This window comes from Vombatus ursinus, unplaced genomic scaffold, assembly GCF_900497805.2.
Source record: "Vombatus ursinus unplaced genomic scaffold, bare-nosed wombat genome assembly UNPS02014818.1, whole genome shotgun sequence".
In the NCBI taxonomy this organism is placed as follows: Eukaryota; Metazoa; Chordata; class Mammalia; order Diprotodontia; family Vombatidae; genus Vombatus; species Vombatus ursinus.
In genome coordinates, this window is record NW_020954596.1 from 9,680,025 (window position 1) to 9,691,249 (window position 11,225).

Genomic DNA, 11,225 nt, shown 5'->3' on the forward strand with positions numbered 1-11,225 from the left:
TGACTACACATGTATAACCTATATGGAGTTGCTTGCATTCTCAATGAGGGTGGGTGGGGAGGGAGGAGGGGAGAGAATTTGGAATTCAAAGTTTTAGAAACGAATGTTAGAAACTGTTTCTGCATGCAACTGGGAAATAAGATACACAGGCAAAGGGGTATAGAAATCTATCTTACCCCGCAGGAAAATAGAAGGGGAAGGGGATAAGAGGGTGGGGAATAGAAAGGAAAACAGATTGGGTGAAGGGGGAATCAGAATGCAGGCCATCATGGGGTAGAGGGAGGGGAGGAATGGGGAGAAAATTTGGAACTCAAAATCTTGTGGAAGTGAATGTTGAAAACTAAAAATAAATAAATAAATTGTGAAAAAAAATGCACAGGCAAAGGAGAAAGAATTCAACCATAGAAAGGTACTATGGGAACAGAGAAGACTGGGTTTCATCTTCAGAGGTGGATACTGAAGCAAACAAACCAAAGAGTAATGTCAAATGGTCATCTGCCCAAAAAGAATTCAAAGAACTTAAAAGGAACTTTAAAAATCAAAAGAGAGAGATTGAGGAAAAACTAAGAAAAAAAATCCAAGAAAAACAAGATTAAGAAAAGAAAGTCAACCAATTAGAAAAGGAGATCTAGAATTTTTTTCTTTTTTGAGGCAATCGGGGTTCAGCGACTTGACCAGAATCAGAGTTAGTAAGTGTTAAGTGTCTGAATTTGAACTCAGGTCCTCCTGCCTCCAAGGCCAGAGCTCTACCCACTGTGCTACCTAGCACTGCCCTGGAAAGAATCTTAAGGAAGGAAATGACTCCTTGAAAATCAGAATTGGGCAAGGAGAAGCTAGTGAAATTAGAAGAGATCAAGAAATAATTAAACAAAATATGAAGAATGAAAAAATAGAAGAGAATGTGAAATACCTCATAAGAAAAACAACTGATCTGGAGAACAGATCAAGAAGAGAAAATAGAAGAGTCAGACTATCTGAAAGCCATGACAAAAAAAGAATCTTGATACATTAATACAAGAAATAATTAAAGAAAATTGTCCTGAAGCATTAAAACAAGAGGGGAAAGTAGAAATAGAAAAAAATCCCCTGATCACCATCTGAAAGAGATCCTATGAGGAAAATCCACATGAATACTATAGTCAAATTCTGAAATCCCCAGCTCAAGGATAAAATATTACGAGCTACAAGAAAAAATAATTTACATTCTAATTTACAAGTAGAATCACATAAAACCTAGCAGTGGCAACACTAAAAGACTGCAGTTCTTGGAACACCATATATCAAAGAGCAAAATACTGGGCTTCTGGCCGAAAATATCATACCCAACAAAGCTAAGAGTATGAAATGAAAAAAAAAGTAGACATTTAATGAACTGTCAGGCTTTGTTAAAAGCAAAACAAATCAAAAAAAAAAGCAAACAAACCTGAACTTAATAGAAGATCTGACATACAAGAGCCAAGAGAAACACAAGGAACATACCCAAGACCAATTACAAGGGACCCACTAAGGACAGATGGTTTACTTTTTATGTATGAAAAATGTAAAATGTCATGTCTAAGATTGTTTTTTAGTAACTGGGTAGTTCATAAGAAAGAGTGGGGTAGACCTGAGCATGGTATGACTTCAAAAAGCAAAACCGTTCAGGAACAGCTCAAATGAGTAATTATCTTGTACAAATGACGTACGAGAGGAAGAACTGATGCAGAGGAATTAGGTAGGGAAAGACGGCTGCTAGTTCTGGAACCCTACTTTCATCGGGAATAGGTTTAACAGGGCAATGACACATATACATCTAGGAGAGTATAAAAGTCTTCTAAATTTAGAAAGAAATAAACTGGTAAGGTGACAGGGAAGGGGGAGAGGATAAGGGAGGGATCTTTAGAGGGGAGGTAAGGGAATAGGTTAAAGGGGGATGTAGAAGAGTGTTTAGATTAATGACAATGGGAGGATAAGGAAGGGATTGTTGGAGGGGAGGTAGGTTAAGAAACAGGACGGCAAGATAGTGAATAGAAGTAAGAGGAGTCAGGAGATACGCACAAACATATAAACAATGATGAGGAGTTGAATCTGTTAGGGAAAGCACATGTTTATATATGTATATATCCATATATAAATATAACTCCACATAATTGCAGCCTGGGAGGAGAGGGGGAGGAAAAAGAACAAAGTCAAAAGTGTACAGCAGAGAACAAAAGAAAACCTACAAAGAAGCAAAAAGATGGACAGCTCTCAACATAACACATAGTATTTAACATACAGGCTTTCTTGAAATAGAAATTTATTGCTATATACTTTGAATCCTCTCTTACATTCTGTTGTATACCTGACATGTTTTTTCTTTTCTTATTTTATATTTAAGTTTTAATATATGTTTATAATGTTTCTTTTTTCTTATTATGTATTTAAATTTTAATGACAATTTTTTAAAAAGTGTAACTTTTCTGGACTTGTTTCAACACCAAGAATTGCTTAGCCATTCCTTCTTTATAAGCACTGAAGAGCCCAAAGAGATCTTTTTGAGGCAGCCTGGTTAGACTGGGCCCTTTCTTCCAGAGAAAAAGGCAAACGGAGAGAGAAACCGGAAGACTGGCTGATGAACCCATAAATGTAACCCTCATACCTCAAAGGAATTGTATCTACCAAAGTGTGTCTATCTTCACTTGGCTTAATTCTTGATTTGTATATTCCATATTTGTTTATTCCCAATGTTTGGGGTCTACTTGGGTCAGCCTACAGTCCCAGAAGAGCTGACAGTTGTAAGAGATGGCACATTGTATGAATCAGGCCCCAGGGGACCTGGGTAGACGTGTCACGGCTGGCACGTGTCCTTTTGCCTGGCACATAGTAAGTAAGCCCTCAATACATGCTTGCTGGCTTATGACTAGGTTGATTCTCTATGTAAGCAAGTTTTGCCTGTTCTTTAAATCCAAACACCTGAACCCTGAGTGTAAGCTCTGAATTCTTGTCCTTTTCTTCTACAATTATGTGTAGTACATAGAGAACCCAAGTAACAGTCCACAATCACCGCATCAGTATTCTGTGACAGTATGGAAGAAACAAGTAACAACAACAAAAGGCTGATATCAGGAGTTTACTTTCAAAAACAACTTTTACGTGGGCCTAAGTTCAGCCCACCTCAATCCAAACTCCTACACCTTCCAAACTGAAAGTGCTCTACACTGAAAACTGCTGTTTTGCATTGTAACTCGGAGGCCCTGCAAGGTCATGAATGGGTCAGGAAGGTCTGCACTCCCCATTCTGGACTGTCTAAGGACTCAAGGGTCTGAGTGCACTTGAGAAGGAGGCTGAAGTGAAATGGGTCGGCTGGTTAACCTTCACTGAGCCTCTCCACTAATTCAAAGTTAGAAATTAACCAGTTTTCTTCCAGGGAGAGGTTTTATTAAATTACAAAAATACACCAAAAGTCATTTATATTTTAACAGTTAAGGAACTGATTTGATTGCAGCAATGCCCCAGTGTGTACATTAGAGCTTATATTTGCACAATGGGTGGAGATGCATAGTTCTATCCATGGAACTTTGATAAAAAATTCACTGTGAATTCAAAACAGTCTTGGCTTACATACAAACATAAAATAAATTATTTTCGACTCATAAACAACTTATTTTTTGAACTTTTTCCTCTTCAAGGCTTTCCATTCGCCTTCCTGGGTAGCCAGGCTACTGAAAAGTTGTTTTACTTTTCGTTTTCGTTCAGAATCCCTGCAAAATAAAAATAAAATACAGGATTAATGTACAAATAAGACCAAGATATAGAACATGTAAGACAGAATACATCAAGTGATTTTGATTTCATTTATGTAATTCTACCTCAGTAACAGTTTAATCTAAGCTTGCATACAGGAGGTAGTTATTAAATGTTTACACAACAAAATTATCAATAGTATAGTACTTTAGAATCCTCTAGAGTAGGAAGGGACCTCAGAAGTCTTAGCCTGAGGCATGAATGTCCTTCTACAACATCACCAACCAATTTCACTGTCAGACAGCTTCAAAGATTAGGAAATCCCTGAAATCTGTCCCCTGACACCTTCCAACCATTGCTTTTTACTTGCCCAGAAACTGCTACCTATTGATCTTCTCTAAGCTCCCTTAGGCTCTCACTGCTGCATGGCATTGCTTTAAAAAACAAACAAACAAAAAAAAACCCTGACAGACCCTTCCATTACATTTTCTGCCATAGCTACCCCAGATTTCCCAAGTCTTTGACACTAGAGGTGTCAAACTCAACTCGAAGCAGGATAAGGATCCCTCCAGGCAGCACAGTGACTGAAGTTTAAACATGTAATATTATTTATTTTTTCTTGTATTTTTATTTTGTTAAATGAAACTACATCTCCAGCTGGTTCAGGCTGCACGAGAGAGTGTTGTGAGCATCTCTGTTCCACGTTGTTCCCCTTCAGCAGGACTTTCTGTCACAGAGGCTGCCCACCGTGAGCTCCTTCTTTCCCTGCCCCACTCCTCAAAGCTCGCTGACACTGTTGCTTTACTCTTTCTTCTGGTCTGAGGGGGAGGCAGCCCTTTGCGCCATCACGTCCTCTCTATCAATGCCCTTGAGCCCAGGAGATTGCCCTCAATCATCTCTCCTCTGGTTCTTCTTCAGTCTTCCCTATCCACTGGCTTTCCTATCTGCCCACAAACACAAAATAAAACAAACAACCCCCTCTAAACTTTCTCTTGACTGTCAGCTCCATAACCTGATGTTTTATGTATCTCTCCTCCCTTCCAAAGTCAAACTCCCAGAAGGGATTAGCAACATGTGCTGTCTCCAATCCCTCATCACTTACTCATCTCTAAATCTAGCTTCCAGTCTCATTACATGACTGAACTATTGAGGTTATCAATAATTTCTTAGTTGTTTTAATTAATGGCTTTCTCACTCCTCATCTTCCTGACTTCTCTGCAGCTTTAGACAAAGTTGACCAGGATGCCATCTTGAATACTCTCCCACTACCAGTTTGACAGTAATTACCAAGTGTCTCTGCTAGATGACTGTCCACCTGCCCCCCACCCCAAGCTTTGTTCTTGCCTGCCTTCTCTCTCTGTATCGTTTTCCCTCTCTTGATATCTCAAGAGTTCACTGATTATCTTTATGGAGATGACTCTCAAATCTACACATCCACCACCTATAATCTTTCTCTTTAACTCCAATTCCCAATGCCAATCACTGGCTTGCATTATCTCTACCTGGAGATCCTTTGTCATCTCATATTTAACACGTCCCCAAAATAACTCGCTTTTCTTCCAAAACTTCACCCCGTGCCTCTGGTTAAACAGGCTCAGTCTGTGTCATCCCTGCTGCTCCTCTCACCCCACATAAAAGCAGAGGCTAAGTCTTGTGGATCCACTCTCCACAGCATCTCTTCTCTCCAGCCATGCAGCTATCACCCTCGTTTGGGCCTCCTCACCTCTTCTTTGCCCCACTGAAAAGTCTCTGACGTGGGGTGCCAGCTTCTAGTCTTTCACCTCTTTAATCTATCCTTCACATAGCTGCCAAATTAATTTTCCTAAAGTGCAGGCATGTCACCCCCAACTCAAAAAACTTCAGCAGCTCCCTATGGCCTCGAGGATAAGATATGACCTCTTTTTGTGTGAACATAAACTCCTTCACAACTGGGGAACCACCAGCCTGTATTTCTAGGCTTATTTCATATTACTTTTCTTGTGAATTCAACTTTCAGGCAAACTGAGCTATTAGATGTTCCCCAAACTAAATAACAGACACCATCAGCTGCTCCCCCCCCCCCCCCCACCTGGGGCCTCCAACTCTCAGACTCCGGAGTTCCCTTGGAGGCCCGATGCAAAGCCTTTCTGATCCTCAGCTGTGAGTGAGTGCTCTTCCTCTCGCTCCTCAAATGCCTCATCTGCCTAATGCTGAGGCTCCTAGAGGATTTAAGTTCTTCAGGACACAGGCTGCTTTAGGCCTTTCTTTGCAGGTCCTTAAAAAAATGTTTGCTTAACTCAACGACTATTTCTGCCCCTCCCCCAAAGTAAAAAAGAATAAATCTAATCATTCTTCTGTGACAATCCTTCAAACATTTGAAGACAGTAATATTGTCTCCTTTCCAGGTTAAATACCCTCTCCATTCATTTAACTTGGTCTCAGAGCCACATGGTTTCAAGTCTTCTTACTAGCCAGTTTGGAGATGTGTTGGATGAGTGAAGGAGGCAAGAAAAAAAGTCACAGGCCCAAGTAGCTTTACTTTCATCTCTCACGGCTGCCTAACCCTGAGTTCCAAGTTCAGATTTTATGGGCAGACTGTGCTTGCATGCCACCACCTCCCAGGAGGGCAAGCAAACAATATGGTCTCAGGGCTCAGCTGTCCAATTGTTCCATCTGGCTCAGGAATCGTGGGAGAATGCCAAGCAGTGCATAGAACAAGTAACAGTGATGCCAAAACAAACGTAGATTACCTTTCCATGATTTCTGTAAGCTGCATCCTAGCCAGGAACTGATTATCTTTGCGAATTTCACGGACAGCTCCTTTAAATTCGCGTTTATGCTTGTGAATTAACCTTTTCCTTTCCTGCTCTTCTTTACTGCTCCCTTGTTTTCTTCCAAACTCGAGGCTAGAATCGGAAAATCTGATATTAGGTGGGTGAAGGACAGGCTTCCCGGAGTTTGGCTCTAGACCTGTGTCCTGGGCCGTAGCAGCAGCAGTTGATTCTTCCCCAGGGTTAAGCTCAGAACATAACACATCCCCTTCAAGACCCTGGGTCAGTATCTGAGTGTCAAAGAATTCTCAGAACAGAGAACTGTCTAATGGGATGAGCTTCTTTGACAGCAAGTATGCATCATAGGCTTCAGGACGCAGAAGCTGTTTTACTAAATATTTCTACTGCTCGCGCCCTCCAACAGCATTTAGCACTCATTCAATCAATCAATGTTTACTGAATCAACAGATGAATCAATGAAGAAAACCCTCTTCTGTGGTCCAGAAGCTCAGACTGACATACAAGAGATGTTTCTACACTTACACTTTCACCAGTTTGGGTGTGAATAACTTCAGCGGCACCGGCTTGCTCTTTTCACATACTAAAGGCTGATAATTTTTGCCTTGGTTTTCCATTTCTTGTAATATGCTTTGGCACAGCTCCTAAAAAAACAAAGAAGCTTGTTTCACAAGGTCAACTAATTTCTGCTGATCTCTTTTTCTACTTTGGGTGACTTTGGTACCTCCCATGAAGGCAGGATCTCACTGCTTCAGCCACAGCAATCCTTCTGTTGGAGATATTCCTCCTACTGACACAGATTGCGAAGTTTCCCTGACTCAGTTGATCGCTTTTGGGAGTTTGCTGTGGCCGAAAAACTTAATCCCTCTATGTCCAGCCTGGCGCATGGGCTTCCTCATAATCATAATTCTCATTCCCATATGCTTTAAGGTCTATAAAGGTAAAGTTTTCTTGGGGTCACAGAATTCAAAAGAGTTTCTCAAGGTAGATTCATAGGAAATTCTGAGGAGAAATTTGGGCTACTTGAAGGCTTTTAAAGTGACCGATCCAGAACAGGGGACTGTGCTGTGCTGTCCCCTTCTTCTCACTGTAAATGTCTCTGTAGCAGGCAGAGGGATGAGCTCCCCTAAAGATAGCAATGCCTGCTTTAAAGGAAGGAGCCCTTTTCCCTTCCTTGCTAGCATGATTTCATCTTTCCATCCTCCTTTACACTTTTACTCCAGGGTCAGGAAACCTCCGAGCTCTGGTGAAGGCATTGGGCTCTTTTCCACCCCCCGCCACAAATGATCATCTTTCCACCACCCTTCGTACTGCCTCAAAGGCCATGCCCAGTGGGTTCCTCTTTTACTAGTCATGTCAAGGGAGTGGATACCAAACACCGAGCACTTCTGAAACTGTTTTCAGAGCCTGGTTACTGGCCACCAAAGAAAAAAATACTGTCCTTTCTGATCTACTGATCTTTCTTCCCTTTGTCTTCCTCATACCCTACGATTCTGCTGTTATCTCATACTACTCTCCACAACATAAGTTGGCCTCTAAGAGGTGGTGCAGCTGATAGAACGCTGGAACTGGACTAAAGAAAGCTCGAGTTTGAATCCTGCCTCAGACACTGACTTGGCTGAGTGTCCTTGGGAAAGTCATTTAACCTTTCTCAGTCTCAATTTCCTCATCCACAAAATGGGAATAAATAGCACCCATCTCTCTGGGTTGTGACAATCAAATGAAATAATACAGGTAAGACACTTTTACAAACCTCAAACTGCTACATAAACGTTCACTATTATTATCTGACTGTAAAGTTAGCTCAACAATCATTTATTAAGTGTTTATTATACATCAAGCACTGGGCTTAGCTACCAGAGATAAAAAGACAAAGGCAAAATAATCCCAGTCCTCAAGAATCTTATGTTCTCCTGTTCCCCAATCATGCCCTTCACTTTACCACCTCTATGCCTTGACTTATGTTACTCAGTATTCCTAGAAGGCCTTCCTCCTTTCCTGACCTGTCATCACCTTCCTCAACATTCTCTAAAACTCAAATGCCCCTAACACTCCAGCCCCCAGACTAAGCTAGTGATGGCCTTTGGAATAACAATAAAATAATAACTTTACCTTGCAACTTTTTTTTTTTGCTTTTTGGTGAGGCAGTCGTGGTTAAGTGACTTACCCAGGGTCACACAACTAGTAAGTGTCAAGTGTCTGAAGCAGGATTTGAATTCAGGTCCTCCTTCCTCCAAGGCCAGAGTTCTATCCACTGCGCCACCTAGCTGCCCCTAAAATTTTTCTTTTCTTTTTTTTTGTGTGTGAGGCAATTGGGGTTAAGTGACTTTCCCAAGGTCACACAGCTAGTAAGTATGTCAGGTATCTGAGGCCAAATTTGAACTCAGGTCCTCCTGACTCCAAGGCCAGAGCTTTGTCCACTGTGCCACCTAGCTGCCCCTCATCTTGCAATTCTTGATTGCATTCAACACGTGGTCATGAGACTCAGTTATCTGTGATCACATCCCTCTATTACACTGTAATCCCACAAGGGCAGGGATCATGGATCATATCTTACTTAAATTTTGTGTCTTCTTCAAGGCAATAGTGCTTTGTAAAGAGCAGGCATTTAGTAAATGTTTGGAGAACTGAATTTTCAAACCTCTGCTCTACTTGTCCTCACCTCTCTCTTCTGTTGCTGCCAATATGCCTGGGCTAATAAAAACCCTGTGAAGGAAGCAAGACTGAGGCTGGGAGCAGTGTGGAGAAATCTGATGGGGAACCCAATCAGAAATCAGATTTCTGAAATAGGTTCTTTTGTGTGCTGCCTGTCTGCCATAAATGGGAATAATCAGCTAAACACTATTCATATAAGCATGAGCAGCTCAAAGTAAAAATGGTACAAGTCAAGAAATGCCTCATTTTCTGGAAGAACCAAGAAAGCTTTAATAAACGATCTTGCCAAAGTAGTTCTTAAAAGAATTTAAAAGTTCTTCAAAAGAGAATAAATTCAGGAATTATTCTCAATGATTTAAATTCATCTGTACAGACCAAACAGCAAGAGTTCCAAAAAGTCAATGAGGAGAAGAATGCCTTAAAAAGCAGAATTGGCCAAATGGAAAAGGAAGTCCAAAAGCCCACTGAAGAAAATAATTCCTTAAAAATTAGAATGGAGGGGCAGCTAGGTGGTGCAGTGGATAGAGCACCGGCCTTGAAGTCAGGAGGACGTGAGTTCAAATTCGGCCTCAGATACATAACACTCACTAGCTATGTGACTCTGGGCAAGTCACTTAACCCCAGTTGCCTCAACCCCCTCAAAAAAATTAGAATGGAGCAAATAGAAGCTAATGACTTTATGAGAAATTAAGAAATTATAAAACAAAACCAAAAGAATGAAAAAAATAGAGGACAATGTGAAATATCTCACTGGAAAAACAACTGACCTGGAAAACAGATCTAGGAGAGACAGTTTAAAAATTACTGGACTACCTGAAAGTCATGATCAAAAAAAGAGCCTAGACATCATCTTTCAAGAAATTATCAAGAAAAACTGCCCTGATATTCTAGAACCAGAGGCTAAAACAGAAATTGAAAGAATCCACTGATCACCTCCTGACAGAAAGTCCAAAAGGAAAACTCCCAGGAATATTATAGCCAAATTCCACAGTTCCCAGGTCAAGGAGAAAATACTGCAAACAGTCAGAAAGAAACAATTCAGATATTGAGGAGTTACAGTCAGGATTACACAAGATTTAGCAGCTTCTACATTAAGGGATCAGAAGGCTTGGAATATGATATTCCAGAGGTCAAAGAAACTAGGATGAAAACCAAGAATCACCTACCCAGCAAAACTGAGTGTAATCAATGAGGGGGAAAAAATGGACATTCAATGATACAGAGGAATTTAATGCATTCTTGAGAAGCCAGAGCTAAACAGAAAAATTGACTTTCAAATACAAGGTCAAAAGAAGTATGAAAAGGTAAACAGGAAAGAGAAATCATAAGGGACTTATTAAAGTTGAACTGCTTACATTCCTACATGGAAAGATGATATTTGTAACTCATAAGACCTTTCTCATTATTAGGGTAGTTGGAGGGAATATATATAGACAGAGGGCAAAGGGTGAGTTGAATATGAAGGGATGGTATCTAAAAAAGAAAATTAAGGGGTGAGAGAGGAATGTACTGGGAGAAGGAGAAAGGGAAAGGTAGAATGGTGTAAATTATCTCACATAAAAGAGGCAAGAAAAACTTTTACAGTGCAGGAGAAGGGGGAAAGGTGAGAAGGAATGAGTGAACTCTACTCTCATCAGATTTGGCTTAAGGAGGGAATAACAAACACACTCAATTGGGTATGGAAATCTATCTTACCCCACAGGAAAGTAGGGGGGAAGGAGATAAGAGAGGGAGGGCAGATTGGAGGAGGGGGTAATCAGAAGCAAACATTTTTGAGAAGGGACAGGGTCAAAGGAGAGAATAGAATAAATGAGGGAGGGATAGGATGGAGGGAAATATAGTTAGTCTTTTACAACATGACTATTATGGCAGTGTTTTGCATGACTACACATGTATAACCTATATCGAGTTACTTGCCTTCTCAATGAGGGTGGGTGGAGAGAGAGGAAGGGAGAGTATTTGGAACTTAAAGTTTTAGAAATGAATGTTAGAAATTGTTTTTACATGCAACTGGGAAATAAGATACATAGGCAAAGGGGTATAGAAATCTATCTTACCCTGCAGGAAAACAGAAGGGGAAGGGGATAAGAAAAGGCT

The 11,225-nt window shown here is 40.7% G+C and overlaps 1 protein-coding gene across 1 annotated transcript in view; it reads right to left on the reverse strand.

Moving 5' to 3' along the window:
* Positions 1-3,075: 3,075 nt before the first annotated feature.
* The window catches only part of NOP14 (NOP14 nucleolar protein), a 59,524-nt gene continuing 51,374 nt past the window's right edge, over positions 3,076-11,225 (reverse strand). Inside the window, exons 16-18 of the mRNA XM_027836501.1 lie at positions 6,999-7,117; positions 6,435-6,590; positions 3,076-3,722 (exon numbers count right to left, since the gene is read on the reverse strand). Coding sequence (XP_027692302.1) covers positions 3,623-3,722; positions 6,435-6,590; positions 6,999-7,117 — 375 coding nt within the window. The 3' untranslated portion in view covers positions 3,076-3,622. The remainder of the gene's footprint in view (positions 3,723-6,434; positions 6,591-6,998; positions 7,118-11,225) is intronic.